Source organism: Podarcis filfolensis, assembly GCF_964270895.1.
Source record: "Podarcis filfolensis genome assembly, chromosome: 16".
Taxonomy (NCBI): Eukaryota; Metazoa; Chordata; class Lepidosauria; order Squamata; family Lacertidae; genus Podarcis; species Podarcis filfolensis.
The window spans coordinates 10114816-10136116 of record NC_139620.1 but is presented as its reverse complement, the minus strand read 5'-3'; the positions used below and the strand labels follow the sequence as shown (position 1 = coordinate 10136116).

Below are 21301 nucleotides of genomic sequence, written 5' to 3'. Positions count from 1 at the left end.
TTTAAATGTGCAGAGTGGGAGCCACCCCCAAGAAAGCACTGCTGCCAGTCCTTGTTAGTGATATGTCCAGAGGCTGAGGAGTGGAGCTTTGTCTGATGACTCAAGCCGCCTTGGAGGGGAACAATACAAACCTCATCTGTCACCTTTGGCGTCTGTTCAGTCTTTGGTGTGATTTCCCAGTGCTAAAGGTGAACTACAGAGAAGATACTTGATCACTGCCTTCTTGTTTACTTTATGCTCCCCACTTTTGCACAGAGCTTGATGGAGAGTGATGTGGAAAGCACATCGTCATCGCCACGGGGAGCCAAACGGTCTCGTTCAAGGCGGTCCTCCGATTTGATAGAGACTGACGAGGAGGCAGCAATGCCAGCAGAAGTAAGAAGGGCGCTATCTCTCTCTCTCTCTCCTAGGCTGCCATTGGGGCTAGTCAATTATCTGCAAGCATCCCATTTGTTGGAAGCCAGGACTTTAGCTACCTTATTTATGTTATAAAAATATATAGGTCTTGCTGTTCATTGGTTTACAACAGTCATATATTGTAACTGTAGTCCATGTGCTGATAAACTCTGAGGCTGGATTACTGCAATGTGCTGCTCGTGGGACTGCCCTTGGGCTTGGTTCAGAAGCTCCAGCAGGTGCAAGATGCAGTGGCCAGATTGCCAGCTACACGTGGCACCATTGTCAAAGCATCTGCACTGGCTGCCCATCTACTACTGAGCCAGGTGCAAGGTATAATAATAATAATAATAATAATAATAATAATAATAATAATAATAATAATTTATTATTTATACCCCGCCCATCTGGCTGGGTTTCCCCAGCCACTCTGGGCAGCTTCCAATATTAAAATACAATCGTCTATTAAACATTAAAAGCTTCCCTAAACAGGGCTGCCTTCAGATGTCTTCTAAAAGTCTGGTAGTTGTTTTTCCTCTTTGACATCTGGTGGGAGGGCGTTCCACAGGGCGGGTGCCACTACCGAGAAGGCCCTCTGCCTGGTTCCCTGTAACTTGGCTTCTCGCAGTGAGGGAACTGCCAGAAGGCCCTCGGCACTGGGCCTCAGTGTCCGGGCAGAACGATGGGGGTGGAGATGCTCCTTCAGGTATACTGGACCAAGGCCGTTTAGGGCTTTAAAGGTCAGCACCAACACTTTGAATTGTGCTCGGAAATGTATTCATTTACATCTTAGCAGTGCTATTTTTCTAGAAAAAGGGGTGCCGGAACTCCTCATGAATTCCTCCCTTGTTCCCTTATGATGACAATGGTGCCCTCATTTTCCAGCTGAAAAAAGCCTTGGGTCTAGGGTACCTGGGGGACCCCCGGTACCCTTGTATATCCCATCTCTGAGCGATGGTGAGGCTCATTTGACAATGACAAGTGCCATCAGCCCAGTGTTGCAGCCAGGCTGTTTTCTCTTAGGGCTTTGTTTTGTCTTTCCTTAATGCCCCACCAGAGGGGAGGGATGGCATGAAAACTGTAGAAATCGAATGGGATTAAACATGGCCCTCTTCCTTTGCTCTCTCTAACCAGGCGGAGAAAGCCTCCGCTGCCCCACTTCAGCGGCACATCAGTGCTGAAGTCGTCCCGATGGGCCCCCCGCCGCCCCCCAAACCCAAGCAGAGCAAGGACAGCACCTTCATGGAGAAGCTCCACGCGGTGGATGAGGAGCTGGCCTCCAGCCCAGTGTGTATGGACGCCTTCCAGGTAATCTCAGGGGCTCTCTGGTTCCTCCAAAGGGTTTGCTTCCTTTCTGCAAGACCTTGCTTGCGTTGGTTCTTGCGGGGAGAGTAAGAGTAAGAGCGAGTTGATCTAGTCAAAGTCCACCCCACCCCATCCATTTGTGTTTCTTATATTCATTCGTTTGGGGTCTTTGTGGACTGGATTGGAACAGCAGGGTAAGTTTCAGGCTAGGAAAGCACCAGAGTTCAGATGCCCTGATCAGCTGTGAAGCTCAACTGGGTGGTGATGTCTCTTGGCTTAGCCTACCTCGCAGGGGCATTGTGAAGATGGAATAGGGTAGAACCTCCGATTCTGAGAATCAGAAGTTTTCCCCAATTTCTTTTTTCATTTTTTTAAATAAATCTACCATATTGGCCCAAATATAAGCCGCACCCGCAAATAAGCCGCACCTTTAAAATTCAAGGGAGGAAAAGAAAAAATGACAGTGTCTGAATATAAGCCGCTCCCTTAAAATTCCGCAGGTGCTCACACCCGCAAATGGCAAATGTAGACGAAAATCCTACAGCAATATCATAAGAGTCAATTTTTGTAAGATTGCAAATTTAAGCCTCACTTTTCACTTTTCAGTCGGAATTTGGTGGGGGGGGAAGCGTGGCTTATATTCGGGCCAATTGGTATTTTCTTTTAATTTTTATGTTAAAAAAAGCTTGATATTTGATGTTTATGTTTGCATACTGTCTTTTCTTTAATCTATCTATCTAAATAAATAATGGAATAGGGCGGAACCTCCATATATGCCTTCCCTTATTCCTTGGAGGAAGGTGCAGTGTGTTTGTGCAATATATTGATTGTTGAATGTGGACCAATGATGTGCCGTCCTAATAGTTCCTCTTCCTACCCAGTCAGCCTTCCTATTTATTCTATTGAATTTATCTTCTGTTTCCCTCTAAGGAGTTCAAGATGCTCCTTTAGTTCTCATAACAGCCCCGCAAGGTAGGTTTATGCTGAGACCATGACGGGCCTTAGTGGCCTTGCATGGCTGTGTGGAGGATTTGAACCTGAGTCTTTCCCCCTCCTGTCACCTGAGATTCCGGCCTCTTCACCGTAAAGGCTCTTCTCTGCCCCATGATGCTGGAGAATCTGCCAGAGCCGCTCAGAGCCCTTCCTCCTTTCTTCCATTTCCTCTCCAGCCTCTGGAGGACAGCTTGATCGCCTTGCGCACCCGGTCGAAGAGGCCCCTGAAGGACGTGCCCCTCGGCCAGTTGGAAGCTGAGCTCCGTGCCCCAGACATCACCCCGGACATGTACGACCCCAACACGGCAGACGACGAGGAGTGGAAGAGGTGGCTGGGTGGCCTCATGAATGACGATGTAGGAAATGAAGGCATGTTCCATTTACTTGGGGTGTGGGGGTGTGTCACTAGATTTGACCTGTGTTTTTGTGGGAGGAGCAGTATCTTGAAAATACCGTATTTTTCCGTGTATAAGACTAGGTTTTCCCCCTTAAAAATAATGTCAAAGAATAGGGGGCGTCTTATACACAGATACATCTCCCCCTCCCATTTTCTTAAATCTGAGTCCTCAGAAATAGTGGGTGTCTTATACATGGGGGCAAGGGATGCGGGTGGCGCTGTGGGTTAAACCACAAAGCCTAGGACTTGCCAATCAGAAGGTCGACGGTTCGAATCCCCGCGACGGGGTGAGCTCCCGTTGCTCGGTCCCTGCTCCTGCCAACCTAGCAGTTCGAAAGCACGTCAGAGTGCAAGTAGATAAATAGGTACCGCTCTGGCGGGAAGGTAAACGGCATTTCTGTGTGCTGCTCTGGTTCGCCAGAAGCGGCTTAGTCATGCTGGCCACATGACCCGGAAGCTGTACACCGGCTCCCTTGGCCAATAAAGCAAGATGAGCGCCGCAACCCCAGAGTTGGCCCCGACTGGACCTAATGGTCAGGGGTCCCTTTACCTTTACCTTTTATACATGGGGGCATCTTATAGATGCAAAAATTTGGTATTTCACAGAATCGTAGGGTTGGAAGGGACCCCAAGGGTCATCTCCTCCATCCCCTTGCAATGCAGTCATGGTCGTTCTGTTTCCTGGAAGCAAAGGCTCCTCCTCCTCTTGGCTAAGAAGCATTTTCTCTTCCAGATGAGGCTGACGACGACGACGACCCAGAGTACAACTTCCTGGAGGATCTTGACGAGCCAGACACGGAGGACTTCAGGAACGACCGTGCCGTGAGGATCACGAGTACGTTCTCTGCCTACTTTGGTCTGGCTGTTTCATCGCTGCCTGTGTTCGAATTTGTTGGGGAAGGGGCCATAGAGCATCTGCTTTGCACGCAGAAGGTTCCAGGTTCAGTCCCCAGAATGTCCAGATAGGGCTGGGAAGAGAAGCCCGTCTGAAATCCTGGAGAGCCACTGTCCATCTCCGTAGAGTCAATACAGAGCTAGATGGTCTCACTCAGTATAAGGCAGCATTCCTGTGTTGAGTCCATCATACTGGAGACCCAGGTGGTGGTGGTGGTTGGTGCACCTTTTCTCCAGAAGCTTGAGGCATGCCGTATTTGAAAAGCCAACCAATTTCTTCGTAACGAGGTGGTGGCTTCCTGCACTTTGCTAATTGTGTTAAGGCGTTTAAGAAATAGTAGGGCATGGTGCTGATTCGGAGGCTGAATCCCTCTTGTTTTGTATCTTGCAGAGAAAGAAGTTAATGAGCTGATGGAGGAGCTGTTTGAGACGGTAAGGCTCTCAGCTGCCCTTGTATATAAATTCCTAGCCCTTCGAGAAACTTGCTCATGCAAAAATTAAAAAAAAAGAGGAAGTACAGCCGACTCACAACTTAATTCGCTCGATGGCAGTTTTATGCGCCCTGTGGCTGCACAAATTAAAACACCTGCAAGGCAGAGAGTTCAAAATCTGTTTCTGTGCTTTCCTTGCTGAGGAAAGAACTTTTAAGCGCTCCTCCTCTGCTTACTGGGCTCTGGGAAGGTGTGTGAGAACCTCCCAAAGCCCAGTAAGCAAAGCAGAAAGCTTAAAAGCTCTCCACCTTGCATTGAGGGCAAGGCCTGCTTGGAGCACAGGCTTTGGAAAGGTAGGGATGGTTGTGCGCGGATGTTTCTGGGGTGGTTTTGATTATATGCAATTTATGCGCGACTCCACAAAATGTAATTGCTGCGCAAGTCGATTACCTCTTAAATCCAAGGAAGATGGGCTGAATTTTCAGTGGCGCTCTGGCGGTGGGTGCCCTTCTGTGCCAGCTGAGGCTGTTTATCCTGAGTCCTGGTTGATTTATCCAAGCCCTTTCTGCCCCTGGCTGTGCCACTGACTTGGGCTGTGTGTTTCTGCTTCAGTTTCAGGATGAGATGGGCTTCTCCAACGTAGAGGATGAAGGGCCAGAGGACGAGGACAGTGCTGCGGAGGCCCGGCCAAATTTTAACACTCCGCAGGTGCTCAGGTAGGATGGGCCGTTCTCGCCCTGCCCCAAGCCATTTTGTTCCCCCTCTGTTGGGGGGAAGGCCATAGCTCACGGAGAGAGCCTTCACTTTGCACGCAGAAGGTCCCAGGTTCACTCCCAGGCATCTCCAGGTAGGACTGGGGAGGCCCCCTTCCTGAAGCGCTGGAGAGCTGCTGCCAGTCAGTGTTGACAGTAGGAAGATGGACCAGGGGGCTGGGAAGATTTCTGAGGACCAGACAGAGCCACTTTCAGCATCCCAGGCCTGAGGTTCTCCATCCCTGACTTAGCTGGACATATCCTGAAAAACAGGGAGGAAGTGTGGGATAAAAATCAGTTGACCGATAATTGACTTGCATGAACTTTTCAGGAACAGGAGAAGTGGTTGGCTATGTGTAGTGGTTTGCGGGAAGGCGGTGGAGGGCTGGTCAGGATTCTGCCACGCAGTTCACCTTCTTGGTTGCTTCTCAGCCCAGGGAGAGGAGTGGGAAGGAGCTGCTGGAGCTGCCCACTTCTCCCCCTTCAGCTTGCAAATGGGGCCTGGTGTTCATCTCCACCAAGGTGGCTGTGGGCAAGCCTCTTTGTCTATGGGGCAGGTTGGCTCAAAGGAAGGCTGACTCTGTTTGGGAAGGGAGGCAAAGGAACCGCTGGGCCTCCGCCATCCCTTCTAGGTTGAGCAGTACTGGAAGGGGGCGGCAAGACCAGCTCTGCCCAGCTACAGTCTGAAAACCAGAGCTGGAACGTGTGTGTGGAAGAAAAAGAAAGGAAGGAAGGAAGGAAGGAAGGAAGGAAGGAAGGAAGGAAGGAGGGAGGGAGGCTCCTTGCTTCTCCTGCATCAGACATTATCCTGATTTGGGGAAAGGCCATCTCCCCATGCTAGAGCCTCTGTCAGTCAGTGTGGACTGACTTGGTGCATCTCCTCATGGGCCTGTCCTTTGAACTTCCTAAGCTGCCTCTTGCTCCTGTGTGGCTCATAGGGCATGTGAGAGGCACATGGTGGCTTGCAGGTCCCTGTTTCATGTTGCCTTTGGCAAGCATCTCTCTCTCAGCCTCACCCCCCTCCACCTTTCATCTGCAACGTGGAGAAGATGAGAGTGACCTACTGCACAACGGCACTGTGCCAGGCCCCCCTTTGTCTTCTTCCCCTGGGCCTGTGCTGCGTCCCTTAAAAGCAAACTTTGATGGCTCTTGCCTGGTTCTTCCGGGAACCTGGGACCGTCTGGGGAACCTGAGTGCTGGACAATTCAGGGCAGATGAAAGGAAGGACTTCTTAACACTGTGAATAGCTATGGAGCCCCCCTCCCTCCCGAGGCAGCAGCAGCCACCAACTTGGATGGCGTTAAAAAGGGACCATACAGAGGATAAAACTAGCAGTGCCTACTAGCCACAGTGGCTGTGTTCTGCCTCGGAGGCTGTACACCTCTGAACACCAGTTGCTGGGACTCAAAAGTGGAGAGAGTGATGGGCTTGCTTTGTGCTTGTGGGCATTTCTTTGGCCACTGTGTGAATGGAGTGCTGGACTAGATGGGCCTTTTCCCAAGTGGTGTGTGGTCAGTGGACTAGGGGGACTAGGCTAGCCCCCTAAATGTTCCCCTGGCGTCTCTTTCCCAAACCCAGGAAACTTCTGCCCAGCTCAGGGAGGTGCGATGCTCATGTGCACAACCTCCCCCCCCCCAATAGCTCTCAGCTGGCGCCTCTGGCCCTAAATGTTCTCCTACAGAAAAAAGTTCAGTGCATGCCACTGCTTTTTGCGCTGATCCAACAGGGTTCCTCTGATGTTCTTATGAGTAAGAGTGAGGGAGGGTTCTTGCATTCATGCCATGCCTCTGGGCTCCTTGGAGGAATCTGATTGGCCAGTGTGAGAAGCAGGATGCTGGACTAGGTGGGTCAGTGGCCTGAGCTAGCAGCCAGGTTCTTCTGATTTTTGTGAGCAAACATGACCCTGATTTGGGTATGAACGGCCTAGTCCAGCCAAGTCCACAAACAGGATTCTCCTCTCCTGCGGTTTCCAGCAACCCATGTTCAGAAGCATGATTGCCTCTGACAGTGGATGCTGAGCCACCGCAACTCGGTGACCGAAGCTGAGATTGGTAGAATACTTACCTGGGCCTTCAGAGCACCTGCAGCTTTCCCAACGCAAGCCGTCCTTTGACCCTGTGCAGGTTTGAGGAGCCCCTGGCCAACTTGCTGAACGAGCAGCACCGGACGGTCAAGGAGCAGCTGGAGCAGCTGCGCATGAAGAAGTCGGCTGCCAAGCTGCCCCAGGAAGCAGAGAGGCTGAAGCTCCGCGAGAAGCCGGTCCAAACCCTGGTGCTGGACGCCGGGCAGAAGAAGAGGCTGCAGCAGCAGATGCAACAGGTATTGTTTGGAAGGAAAAACAGCACCACGCCAGACGAGGAAGGGCTTTCTCTGCTTTCTCCTGTTTGCTTTCTGCTTTTGTGCTGATTTCCCTCTCTCTTATTTATTTTACATTCATATCCCGTCCTTGGAGTGGCTTGCTAAAATCAGTTCCTGTTCTGCCGCAGCCCTTGACCTCGCAGTCTAAAAAAACCCCAGTGTTTCCCAAACTTGGGTCTCCAGCTGTTTTTGGACTTTGACTCCCATCATCCCTAGCTAGCAGGACCAACATTCAGGGATGATGGGAATTGTAGTCCAAAAGCAGCCGGAGACCCATGTTTTGGGAAGCACTGGTCTAAAAAGTCATGGCCCATGAGGAAAAAGGGTTGGGGAGGGAAAGTCCACCTCCCGTCCCCCACTGTCCCCTTGGTCATGAGATGGTGAGGAGGTTCCATCCTTTCCAAAAGGGTCATAGAGCTGAAGGCGGAAGTGCGAAGGAGCGGCAGCCTTTCACACTTCCTCCTTCAGCTCAGTGTGCTTTCCAAGGCTCAGATTACTTCCACTGGGTCTGACCTTTACCCGGATCCTTTGGAAAAGCGGAGCTTGTGTCTGCATGCGCTACTTCTATTGTGGGAAGCTGACCCTGGGGAACAGGGTGGGGTGGGGTGTCTGCAGTGCTTGCCCCAAAATCCAGATGGGGTGTGTGTGTCTGCAAAGGTCGCTGGCCTCCTGACCTGTGGCTATAGCACCCATTTCTGGTGGGCAGCAACTCGGATTCCTGCATTGCACTGGGTTGGATTCTTGGGGCCCCTTCCAACTCTTCAGCTCTGATTCTTTTCCCTTTGCTCGCAGCATGTGCAGCTCTTGACCCAGGCCTACCTTCTCAGCAGCTGCAACCCCAGCCTGAGCTCGGAGGCCAGCACCACACGGCTCTTTCTGGTAAGGAGTTTGGCTCAGCTTCACCCCGGCAGACCTTTCTGCTGCCGCACATAGGACTGAGGCCATGCCTTCTCTCATCTGTGTGTTGTTCTGGTTGGGCTTGGGGCTTGTGTTGCAGAATAGCCAGAGTGTTACTAAATCAGAGGTGCCTTTCGCACTTCAGTGGGGCTGGGTTTCCACAGCTTAGGGGCTTCCGCAGAGAATGCCCTCTCCCAGACTGCTGCCCTCCCCCATCCACCACCAGAGTTGGCCATACGGGCTAGCAACTTAGGGTTTTGTTTTGTTTCTTTTAAACCTGAAGGCTAACTGGTGGTCTAGTATCCCATTGGGCTTTGGATGAATCTAAAGTACTTTGCAGCATGCAGCTCAGATATAATAAAAAGCAGTCGGAGTGAGATGGTATTTTGAAATGTTTTGGGCTTGTGGGGCAACTGCAGCCGCAAAGGTTTTCCCTACCCCATTTCGTTCGTCTCAGCTTTGATTCCCCGGTATCTCCACCATGCAAGCGCTAATAAGGTTTAGAGTGAGAGAGAGCTGGCCTTACACTGAAGCAGTCAGGCAGCAGAAGCTGAGTTGTGCTGGGGGGGGGGAGCAAACTGTTGGGATACTGCCAGGGAGACAAAGGCCATCATGCCCCACGCTGTCTCTGGACGTCCATCGACCTCCCGTAGAAACGCAGTATCAATCAATTAGCGACACAAAGCCTCAGAAATAGTTTTCCACATTCCAAGCCTTGTGCACGCTCTATCAGCAGAGTTCGTTCAGCGAAAGATGCACTAAGGAGAGCATTAATTATAACTTTATTCAGCGTTGGTCAGAACAAAGAGAAAACATGACTGCCTGCTTCGATGTCTCAGGCACAGAGAGAGAAACGAAAGCAATAGACAAAACAGAAACTTCCTGTGAGCAGGAAATACGTAAGCTGTGTCTCACAACAGCCTGTCCCCTTTTTAAGGTGGAATGGAAATATCCTAACACGAACAGCTATGGGTGCCCTACACTAGCCCCTTGAGTGTGGTGAAAGATGCAGTCCTTTCACCTGTATTGAAGTAACATTCATCTACCAGTCTAGCTGGCTTCTGTCTAGGCTTCGTGAGAGGAGGGCACCTCCTTGTCCTTCGTCTCAGGCAGCAAAATGTCTAGAGCTGGCCCTGCGCCCTGTCCAGCCCTGCAGCTTGGAAGCAGCCTCAGTGAAGGCAAATAATAATAATAATAATAATAATAATAATAATAATAATTTTTTATTTATACCCTGCCCTCTCCAGCCAGAGCCGGGCTCAGGGCGGCTAACACCAGTAAAATTACAATAAAAACATAATGGGGGGAAAACGAAAAAAAACCAATTTAAAATATGGGTTAAAATACAGTTTAAAATGCAGCTTCATTTTAATAGTAGCCCATAGATCAAAACCATAAGGGGAGGGAAACATAAGGGTCAGACCGAGTCCAAACCAAAGGCCAGGCGGAACAGCTCTGTCTTGCAGGCCCTGCGGAAAGATGTCAAGTCCCTCAGGGCCCTAGTCTCTTGTGACAGAGCGTTCCACCAAGTTGGGGCCAGTACTGAAAAGGCCCTGGCCCTAGTTGAGACCAATCTAACCACCTTGCGACTTGGGACCTCCAAGGTGTTGTCATTTGTGGATCTTAAGGTCCTCTACGGGGCATAAAACCCTCTGTAGGAGTAAGGCATGGCAGGCAGGGGGCGTCATTTTCTGGTTTGCCTCAGGCGGCAAAATGTCTTGGTCTGGCCCTGGGCTGAGAAGCCATTGTGCCCCTTCACCCCCGGTTGCCAGCCGTTTCTTCCCTCTTCTCTTTTCGTTCCATAGACCGAGCTGGATACTTTCGCTCAGAGCTCCGCCATCCTCCGCCAGCCCTTGGGGCCCAAATTCCAGACCACATTTCAGCCGTGCAATTTGAAGGATGCCTTGCAGCTCATCAAGGACTTCGACTTGCACGTTAAGATCGAATGGAGCCCCCGCAAAGCGGTTAAGAAGAACGGTGTGTAACAGGGTCCCTTGTGCCTCTGGAGTCAACTTTTAATTGTCTGTTTGAGGCATTTAGGTCTCGCCTTTCCTCTAAGGAGCTCATGGTGGTGTGTCTGGTTCTCCTCCTTCATATCGTTTTACCCTCACAACAACCCTGTGAGGTGGGTTAGGCCGAGAGATGGCGCTCGGCCCAAGGTCCCCCAGCGAGCTTCATGACTGAGTGGGGATTTGAACCCTGGTCTCACAGGTTCATACTTTGGAACTCCCTGCCGATTGACATAAAGGCATGCGCCTTCACTATTTCTGGTGCCTGCTAAGAAACACGTTTGTTTAGGCAATCCAGACATATAAAAGCTGATAGGTGTTTTAATCCTTTTTAGATTAACTTTATTTGAATTGCATTTTGATTTTTTTTAAAATTGCCTGTTTCAAACAGATGTTTAACTGGTTTTCAATCACATTCAGTGCATCATTTGAAAAATAAGACTTTAGATGTAGCCTTATTGGAGTTCACTGATTGGGTCTGCGTTGCTCCCGGACAGGAGGAAGGAAGTCAAATGACACCGAGGGTTGGTTCAGAGAAAGAGTTCTTTATTTCTGCTCTCTGGAACAGCAGAAAGGCACCTGTGTGGTGTGTCCACAGCAAGTCCAAACAAATGAGAAATTTCATGCAGTATATATATCCTCCAGCACCCTCTCCCTCCTTCCCCAGGAATCCAACCACGTCAGCCTATACACGCAGGTTGACATCACATGTGTTCCTGCTCCGGTATTCTTAACCATAAAAGGGTATTCCTTCCTGTACTTCTGACCATAAAAGGGTATTCCTGTTCCTACTCTTATCTTGGGGCAAGAGGTCACCAACTCCAAGAACACACTCTGGCACTGTTCCCGGACTAGGTCTGTGCGTCAGGATGTGAGATAAGCCCTAGACATGTCATCCCTACTTCTACTGGAACAGCCAAGGTCATCCCTTGCTGTGACTGATAAAGGAGAGAGTTTGTTTATACAGCTGTGTTCTTGTTATGCATTTGCTCAACAGCTCAAGCTGATGCATTTTAGAGTGCTCTCTTGGAGAAAGAAGAAAAAGGGGGGGTGGAGTTTGAGTCAGTTTTAAACTGACTGCACAGAAACCCATTCCTTCATAGAGCCATCTTGTCTGAAGGTGGCAACCAGACATTCTCTTTTGGCATCTGTAACCTTGGTTTAAGGAGACATTCAGCACCTGGCTTTTATATTTGAGTTTCTAACACTGCCTTGCAGATGGTCCCTTGGGTGGGGCTTGACTTCAGCAAGTGGCGCTGTGTATCTTCAGCTCATCCTTCTGATTGCTGCCTCTCCTCTCCTCTCCCCTCTTGCTCCTTCCTTCCTGACGGTTCTTCCTACAGTGAGCGACTTTGTTTGCCTGCCGAAGCAGGTTGCGTGGATTTTGGCCACACGGAGGGTCTTCATGTACCCAGAGTTGCTGCCCACCTGCTCCTTAAAGGCCAAGTTGCCCCGGGACAAGATTATCTTCACGAAAGGGGAAGACAAGTAGGTGCTTAGATCCGTGTATGCAACCCTTGGCAGCTTGGAGGGAGGGAAGACCTCCTAGGAATAGGAAGATCCGCCTTTATTCCAGGCTCTGCCACCAGCGTGGTCTTCGTATGTTCTTGGGACTCCCGAAACTCCCAGCCAGCATGGCCAATGATCAGGGGTGATGGGAGCTGCAACCCCCATCTAGAGTCGGGGGGTTCAACACACGGCCTGACTGGCTTTCCCCTCTGTCTTCTCTCCCCCATCTCCGCCAGTTTGTTAGCCTTGGGACTGAAGCATTTCGAAGGGACGGAGTTCCCCAAACCTCTGATCAGCAGGTACCTCCTAATGACCAAGACAGCCCGCCAGCTGACAGTGCGGATCAAGAACCTCAATATGAACCGGGTCCCCGACAACATCCTCAAAGTGAGTGGGGCGCCAGGTGGTTACTCTCTCAGCTTAAGCTGAAAGGGTTGGGGTATGGGTATGTGTGCTCGGCCCCAACCTTACTTGGGCTATCAAGGAGTAGGCGTAGCTGGAGCCAGGGGGGCAGGGAAGGAAGGCTAGCCCAGGGTTTTCCCAAACTTGGGTCTCTACAGCTGTTTTTGGACTACAACCCCCATCACCCCTAGCTAGCAGGACCAGTGGTCAGGGATGATGGGAATTGTAGCCCTAAACCAGGTGTAGTTTGGGAAAATACATTATTGTATTTTAATATTTTGTTGGAAGCCGCCCAGAGTGGCCGGGGAAACCCAGCCAGATGGGCAGGGAATGAATGAATAATTATTGTTAGAGCTGAACTCCTTCCTTTCCTTTGCACCCTGCCCCAGTGGAAGTAAAGGCTGCGGCCCTCCAGATGTTGCTGGACTACAACTCCCATCATCTCTGACTGTTGACTAGGACTGATGGAGTCCAGCAACATCTGGATGGCCACGGACTCCCCATCCTTGCTTCACAGCTCTGTAGGTGCATTGAATATGTGATCCCTGATAGGTTGGAATATGATTGGCGTAAGACAGGGGTGGGGAGCCTGCAGCCCTCCAAGTGTTGCTGGACTTCCATTGTCCCTGACCCTTTGGCCATGCTGGCCGGGGCTGATGGGAGCTGGAGTCCAGCACCATCTGGAGGGCCTAACAGGTTCTTCACCCCAGGAGAGAGCCATACTGGTGCAGGGAGTCCAGAACTTGACTTGTTTCTCTCTCTCTTCGATTCTCAGCACTATAAGACGACGAAGCAATTGCCTAGCCTGCCAAAGCTTTGTGACGAGATCCAGCCTGGGGAATGGAAACCCCCCGTGGAGCAAGAGGAGCATCGTTTGCCCTTCTGGCTGAAGGTATTTCCTCCTTTGAGGTCGGGGACGAAGCTCAGTGGCAGAGCATCAGCAAGTCCTTAGGTGTTTTGGATGCTTTTGCTGAGATTCCTGCATTGCAGGGGGTTGGACTAGATGACCATTGGGTTCCTTCCAACTCTTAAGATTCTATTATTCTAAGTCCTAGGTTCAGCCCCTCTCTGAGTATGGGCTGGGAAAGACAATCAGTGTCGACCAAAGATGGGGAAGCTGTGGCCCTCTAGAGGTTGCTGGGCTCTGCCTCCCATCATCCCTGACTACAGTGGTACCTCGGGTTACATACGCTTCAGGTTACATGTGCTTCAGGTTACAGACTCCGCTAACCCAGAAATAGTGCTTCAGGTTAAGAACTTTGCTTCAGGATGAGAACAGAAATCGTGCTCCGGCAGCGCAGCAGCAGCAGGAGACCCCATTAGCTAAAGTGGTGCTTCAGGTTAAGAACAGTTTCAGGTTAGGTACGGACCTCTGGAACGAATTAAGTACTTAACCCGAGGTACCATTGTATTGGCCACACTGGCTGGGACGGATGGGAGTTGAAGTCCCCTAGCATTTGGAAGGAAACAGCTTCCCCATCCCTGAGCGATGGTGAAGACAGTACTGAACAAGACACAGTATAAGGCGGCTTCTGAAGGGATTGAACAACGTAACTTTCGGTCCTGACCCCTTTCTTAGCCCAGACCCTCCATATTCACTGCCGGTCCATGTAAGGACAGTTCCACGCCAAATGGAGCAATGGTTTGATTTGGTGTAAGTTATTTTCCTTATGTTCCTGTTCAATCCAGCCTTTTATGCAGCACCACGAGGACTGGAAGCTTACTTTATTTCCAGGGGAAGGACCGTAGCTCAGTGGCCAAGCACATGCATTGCATATATAGAATCACAGAACTGTAGAGTTGAAAGGGACCCGAGTGTCATCTAGTCCAATGCAGGAATCTCAGCTAGATAATACAAGACAGATGGCCATCCAAACTCTGCTTAAAAATCCCCAAGGAAGGAGATTCCACCACCTTCCAAGGCAGTCTGTTTCACAGCTCTTGCCGTTAGAAAGTTATTTCTGCTGTTACGTTGGAATCTCCTTTCTTGTAACTTGAAGCCATTGGTTGGAGTCCTACCCTCCAGAGCAGGAGTAAACAAGCTTGCTCACTCTTCCATGGGGCAGCCCTTTAAGATATTTGAAGAAGGCTATCCTATCTCCTCTCAGTCTCATCTTTCCCAAGCTAAACACACCCAGCTCCCTCAACCGTTCCTCCTAAGGCCTGGTTTCCAGACCCCTGACCATCTTGCAGACAGTCTGAGATTCAATCCCCAGCGTCTCCACATAAGGCTGGGAAACGTGTCCATGCCAAAAGTCCTGGAGAGCCACTGCTAATCAGTGTAGACATATACTTCCCTGTATATACTAATAGGCTGGGCTCAGGATGAGACCTGGGGCCCCACGATGCATAATTCACCCCTTGGAACTCATTGCCACAAGAAGTGGTGAAGACCACAGTAATAGAGCTGAACTACGTGGGCCCAGTGGTCTGACTTGGTGTAAGGCAGCTTGCAATCCCTCACCTGCTCTTGAGGTTCAGAAAAGCCCTCCTCCATCACCTCGCTAATCTCTCTGCTTTAGGCATACCGTATTTTTCGCTCTATAGGACACACTTTTCCCCCTCCAAAAATGATGGGGAAATGTGTGTGCGTCCTATGGAGCGAATGCAGGCTCCTTGGCTTCAGCGATAGCAACGCGAAGCCTCCAAAGCGCAGAGGGAGCGCTCCCCCCGCGCTCTGGAGGCTTCGCGTTGCTTTCGCTGAAGCCGCCTGAAGCCCCCGGAGCGCAGCGCGAACTCCCACTGCGCTCTGGGGGCTTCAGGCAGCTATCTGCAAGCCTTCGGAGCACAAGTTCCCGCTGCGCTTCCCGCAGAAGTTCCCGCTGCGCTCCGAAGGCTTGCGGATAGCCGCCTGGAGAGCAAGAGGGGTCGGTGCGCACTGATCCCTCTTGCTCTCTAGGCTTCGCTTCACTGGAGAGGCGCTGCACAGTTTTCCCTCTCTGCGCAGCGCCCCTTCAGCGAAGTGGGAGGAGAAATGGAAGGGGCTCCGTTTCTCCTGCCGCTTCGCTGAAGGGGTGCTGAGCAGAGAGGGGGAGAACTTTATTTTCCTGTTCTCCCCCTCCTGTGGTCCGGTGTGTCCTATAGAGCAAAAAATACGGTAATTTTGTTTTGGCTCTTTCCCCTTCCCTGCCCCTTTCATGTTGTTTCTTCCTCCAGGCCAGCTTGCCATTCATCCAGGAGGCTCTGGAGCAAAGCACTGGAGCTGTGTCCAGCTTTCCTGGCTCTGATCATGACCTGGGTAAAGCGGGGAGGGATCCTGCGGAGACTGCGAGGGATGAGAAATACCCCCTGCGCATGCCCGAGGGTTTGCAGCTGATCCTGAGGCCCCTCACCAGCCGCATCTGCTGGAAGGCCTGGAGGCGGCAGAGACAGCCCGCTGCCAAGCCCCTCCCTGTCCGGCCAGGCGCTTGCCTGCTCCCCGCCGGCACCAACCACTACCTGAAGATGGCCGCCCGGCAGCCTCAGCCTGAAGCCCCTCCCAGCAAGCCTCCAGGGCGCGTCCCCCGCCTGATTCAGCCTGCTCCGCTGGTGCAGCCCTTGCCAGGGGGGATTCAGCACTTGAGCCTTCTGCCGGCCACAGGGAGCAGTGCCAGCTTTGACCTCCAGGGGGTGCTCTCCGCTCCGCCCCAGTCCGGCTCCAGGGCCTGCTTGGCTGCTGCTCTGCCCCAGAACTTGGTCTCCTCCCTGCCGGTTGCCTTCCAGACCAAGATGATCCCGCCGGCGCTGCCTGCGACGAAGGTCCGAAAGCCTAGCACCCCCAGGGGCTACCAGAAGAAGAAGAGCCCCAAAGCCGCCCCCCTGTTCAAGCCCTCTCCCCTCTTGCACCCAGCTCCGGTCATCTTCACCGTCCCGGCCGGTGCCGTGAAAGTGGTTGGCATCGCCAACGGCTGCAACGTCCTGCACCCGTTGGCCTCGAGCGCTGCAGGCAGCGCTGCTCAGCCCATCCCCATCACCACCTTGCTGGTCAACCCCAACCCTTTCCCGTGCCCCCTGAACCAGCCGCTATCAACCCCTCCGGCACCGTCGCTGGTGGTGACGTCAAATGCCACCGGCTCCCCTGTCCCCACGTCCGCCAAGGATTCCATGTTCGTGAGCCCGCCTGCCGGCGGAATCGCATCCCCGGAGCCGCGAGAGCCGTCGCCGATGCTCTCCGCCGGTGAAGACAGTGGCCGGTGGTCGTCCGATCCTGACCTTGGGGTCCAAGGAGAGACTCCCGTCGAAGGGTTCGGGGAACCGAGCGAAGGGAAGTCTGCTGATCTGGGGACCCCAGGGCCCTTTTCTTTGCCCGAGATGGGGGAGACCGTGAAGGTTGAAACAGAGAAACCCAGAGACCTCCCTCCAGTGGCTTCCCCTTTTCCGGAGGAGCTGAGCTCCGCCGGCAGCCCGGTCAGAGAGGAGCTGGTGTTGGAACTGGGGCAGGAGCTGGATGTGGAGCCGACACCAGAGGGCGCCGCTGAGCAGAAGGAAGCTCACGGCAAGCCGGGCTCCAGCCAGAACGAGGAGAGAGGCCAAGGCGACGGCCTGCAGAGTGCAGCTGGCGCGGCGGAAAACAGCAGCAGCAATTCTCCCGAGAAAGCCTGCAGCTCTGCTGCCGGAGGGTCTGATTCTGGCGCAGCTTTGGAGAAGGATCTGCCCACTGCAGGCGGCCGTGCCGTTGGGGGGATTCCTGCCAGGCAGGAGGCGTCGGCAGGCGAGAAAGAGGGTCCGGAGGAGGAGGAAGAAGAGGACTTCGATGATTTCACTCAAGATGAGGAAGATGAGGAAATGTCGTCCGCCTCGGAGGAGTCGGTCCTCTCCGTACCAGAGCTGCAGGTAGAGCTGTTTTGTACGGGGGGGGGGGGGTTACAAAACAAAAACGACTGTGGGGAAAGGGGGTGGGGAGAGACATGTTTTCTGTGGCAGCACCTGTCAGCACCACCCTTGAGCCAGTGTCACCAACTGGACTCATCCTCTTCAGCCCCGACTGGGCTAGGCGAGCTGGGTAGCACTTCCAGAGACCACCTTCTGCACAGGAGCAGGTCAAAGTGCTATGGACTCACAGCTTAAGAGTTATGAGCACCGGATTCACTTCCACAAGAAGACAGTCGTTGACACAGCAGAGTATAGCAGAGCATAAACGACTCGGAGAGCAGCTCTGTAGAATATCTTCTTTATTCTAACTACAACTATAATACACAACTATATACAGAGGTAAATGAGGTCTAAACGAAAATGCTGAACTGCACTGAGTGTCTGCAGCTGCTCTTAGCAGCAACTTTATCTATACACACAATCTCTCTCTAACACTCAGTCTCTCTCTCCCCAACACTTTGATGTGAGGCTGGAGCGGAATAAGTAGTGAGCAGAAAACCGCCCCTCCTCTCTGGAGAATCAGCAGAGAACATCAGCAGATTCTTGGATATGGGAGGGGTGAAATCTCCTCAGCACCAGGGCCCAAGAGAAGAGGAAATGGCCCCAGGCTTGCTTTCCTTTCCATGGAGCTTCCTGCGAGAGCGAGTGGACGGGGTATAGCCTCTGCTGGGATGCCCTATTCCACCTATGGAGAAGCATAGAATCTGCTGTGTGATGTGGATTTCAGTGTATCTAGAGTCTAGATTTTCATTTTTCTAGTATTTGTGTGAAATAAGCAGAGGTACACATGAATGTACCAACCTTCTAGTTCTTATGGTTGTGGGATATACATTTCGCTGTTCCTTTCCCTTCCTTTCTCTTTCCCCAAACCATTAGAACAGGGGTAGGGAACCCTTTTCAGCTCGAGGGCCGCATTCTCTTCTGGGCAGCCTTTTGAGGGCCGCAGGTCATTGGTGGGTGGGGCACATGCAAAAGCAGAAAGGACAGTGAATGTGTAATTTGAAATTATTTCTCTCTATATGTGTTGTTTTATTGTCAAATGGATTTGGGGTGTTCTGTGGGAAGCAATTAGGAAATGATAGAAAATAAAATGAAGGTACGTGTGCCATCCTATTCTTGCATGGGTTTTGAGTGGTGAGTCTCACACATTGGGGTGGCAGGGCAGAAGGAAGGGAGCCCAACAGTAGGTGGCGCCAGAGACAATCGGAGACAGAGCAGGACCAATGGATGGGTGGAGGTATCCTCTAGTGGTGGCTGGTGCCAGTTGGGGCTGGTGGGGTGGACGGCGGGGAGCCCAACAGTAGGTGGCGCCAGCGACAGGCGGAGCTGACTGATACTAGTTTTGTTCCCTTCCTCCCAGCTGAATTCTACAAGGGCAGCGCTAAGGGGAGGAGGCTGACCGCCAGTGCCTCCCCCTAAATTGGCTGTAAGTAAGGAGGTAGGGGCTGGCTAAGAGCAGGCTGAACCTGGTGGGCAGTAAGGAGACGCCTCTAGCCGCCTAGCAAGCTTCTTCTTCGCTAGGAGTCACTGCCTGCCCCAGCTGAGTTCCAGCTTCATAGCTAGAATGGACTGTGATAGGAATTTTATGGTCTTAGACATATGGTAATGTTCATAAGTGAACCAACCAAGCACATACATAGATCAGCACAGGAAGACCGACCTGGAACCATTTTGATTCCCAAACTGTCCAAATGTTTCCTCTGCAAGGTCAAAGGAAAATGGAAAAGTCTCCCCATTGTCTTTTCCTTCACAAATCCTGTCTTAAGGGCATGTCTGTGTTTGAATAGGGTGTGAGCCTGTGACCTGGCCCAGGAACTAAGTATTTATCATTGCAAAAGACTGGCCAGGCTACCCAGGAAATCCAATCAAGTAACCTGCCAGACAGGAGATAAACAAGGACAGGAGAAAAACAACATTCAAATTTCTGTTTTAGACCGCCTTTTCTGTGATGTAGGTGTGATGTATCTGAGGGGTGGTCTTAGGTTACACCCCTTCTGTGATGTATGTATGATGTTTCTGGGGGTGGTCTTGATCTACAGGATGGGAATTTCAAAAGTCTTTATAAGGCCTTGCACGCCATTTTTCTAGGTTCCTCCTCTCTCCTGCGGGTAGGGGGAGCACCCTGTTGCAACAGATCAATAAAGATCAAGCTTACTAGCTGCTTTGCTTCTCAATATTCTCTGGTTGGCCTCTGTTATTCTCTCCTACCAATAGGGAACCTATGTAAGGACTCTATATGGGCTCTTGGATACCCGATAAGGGAAAAGGGCAATTTTTTGTTTACAACAGGAGCATGCTGCTTCTTCCACAGGGTGGGGCAGATGAGGCGGGAATTATGAGAGCTGACAAGATGCTTTGGTCCTTGTGCGCTACAGGAGACGATGGAGAAGTTGACGTGGCTGGCCTCTGAGAGGCGCCTGAGCCAGGAGGGCGAATCCGAGGAGGAGAATTCGCAGGAGGAGAACTCTGAGCCGGAGGAGGAGGAGGAAGAAGAGGAAGAGGAAGGAGAAGGGGAAGGGGAGAACTCGGAAAGCTTGCAGAAAGAGGACGAAATGGCCGATGAGGTCGCAGACCCCAGAGACGGGCCGGCAGAGTCTCTCGCCCTCACTTGCGCTGCCCCGGAGGTGGAGCCCAGCAGGGACACCCCAGGTGAGTCGCAGGTGGCAGAATTGGGGAGAGGACTTGGCCCCGTCTCCTTGGGACACGTAGGAACAGAGCAGGTTGGCTTCTGCCAAGGCAAACCATTGGTCCATCTAGCTCAGTGTTGTCTACACTGACTGGCAGTGGCTCTCCAGGGTTTCAGGCAGAGAGTCTCTCCCAGCCCTACCTGGAGATGCCATTGGGGACCGATTCTGGGAATGTTCTGCATGCAAAGCAGATACTCTACAATTGAGCTATGGCCCTGTCCCAATACAAGTTGAAAAGTGTGTGTGTGTGTGTGTGTGTGTGTGAGAGAGAGAGAGAGAGAGAGAGAGAGAGAGAGAGAGAGAGAGAGAAAGAAAGAAAGAAAGAAAGAAAGAAAGAAAGAAAGAAAGAGTCATAAATAAATCCCCCTTGGCCTGGATCTCTTAGAGGGAATCAGGACTGAGGGATTCTAATAATAATAATAATAATAATAATAATAATAATAATAATAATAATATAAAAAATAAATAATAATAATAATACAGTGGTACCTCAGGTTAAGTACTTAATTCGTTCTGGAGGTCCGTTCTTAACCTGAAACTGTTCTTAACCTGAAGCACCACTTTAGCTAATGGGGCCTCCTGCTGCTGCCGCACCGCTGGAGCACGATTTCTGTTCTCATCCTGAAGCAAAGTTCTTAACCTGAAGCACTATTTCTGGGTTAGCGGAGTCTGTAACCTGAAGCGTATGTAACCCGAGGTACCACTGTAATAGTTGTTGTTATAATCAGTATCATTATTCTGCCTTGCATCCTAAGGTCTCAGAGCAGGTTACAGCATTAAAGCACAATATTAAAATCAAAATCTCACAAGACAGTATGACCCAGATTTTGCTCCCGTTCGTTCACTTTGCGCATTAAGATGTATTTGCTCCTTTCTGTTCTGCTTCTTCCTGCCATGGGAGGGGGCTGTAGCCTGGAGGGTCACCTGGTCTCTCCTCCCACCCCCCGGTGTGCTTGATGCGAGATCTGCCACACAGAAGGCAGCTCTGGCAACCCTGGAAAAGTGGGATACGCAGCCTCTTCCACTTACTGCGGTCGGATCGCTTTCTGTGTTTTTTCCAGGAGAGAGCACCAAAGCACCGGGCAAAAGCCGCGGCTCCCACCGAGCGCGAGCGAAGAGAGGCCGGGCTCGTGCCAGCAAAGACACCTCCAAGCTGCTGCTCCTCTACGATGAAGACATTCTGGAGAGGGACCCCTTGCGGGAGCAGAAGGACTTGGCCTTTGCCCAGGCTTACCTGAGCAGGGTAAGGAGGGGCCTCCTCACCAACTAAGTCGGGATGTAGAGTTGCAAGCGACCTTAAATCGGGAGAGAGTTCCAGATGTTCACCAAACCAAAGAGCACTTAGGTCCTGTAGACCGGGGAGCCTCAGGCCTGTTAGTTTCTGAGCTTGGATGAACGGAGCTGAAATCCCAGTAAGGCC

General features: G+C 51.6%; 1 protein-coding gene across 1 annotated transcript in view; it reads left to right on the top strand.

Moving 5' to 3' along the window:
- The window catches only part of GON4L (gon-4 like), a 42321-nt gene that overhangs the window by 10897 nt on the left and 10123 nt on the right, over positions 1-21301 (top strand). The window contains exons 9-23 of the mRNA XM_083590930.1: positions 256-375; positions 1531-1704; positions 2871-3063; positions 3825-3926; positions 4377-4417; positions 5029-5132; positions 7292-7487; positions 8319-8405; positions 10229-10400; positions 11776-11920; positions 12178-12328; positions 13119-13235; positions 15500-17155; positions 19570-19843; positions 20943-21124. Coding sequence (XP_083447056.1) covers positions 256-375; positions 1531-1704; positions 2871-3063; positions 3825-3926; positions 4377-4417; positions 5029-5132; positions 7292-7487; positions 8319-8405; positions 10229-10400; positions 11776-11920; positions 12178-12328; positions 13119-13235; positions 15500-17155; positions 19570-19843; positions 20943-21124 — 3714 coding nt within the window. The remainder of the gene's footprint in view (positions 1-255; positions 376-1530; positions 1705-2870; positions 3064-3824; positions 3927-4376; positions 4418-5028; positions 5133-7291; positions 7488-8318; positions 8406-10228; positions 10401-11775; positions 11921-12177; positions 12329-13118; positions 13236-15499; positions 17156-19569; positions 19844-20942; positions 21125-21301) is intronic.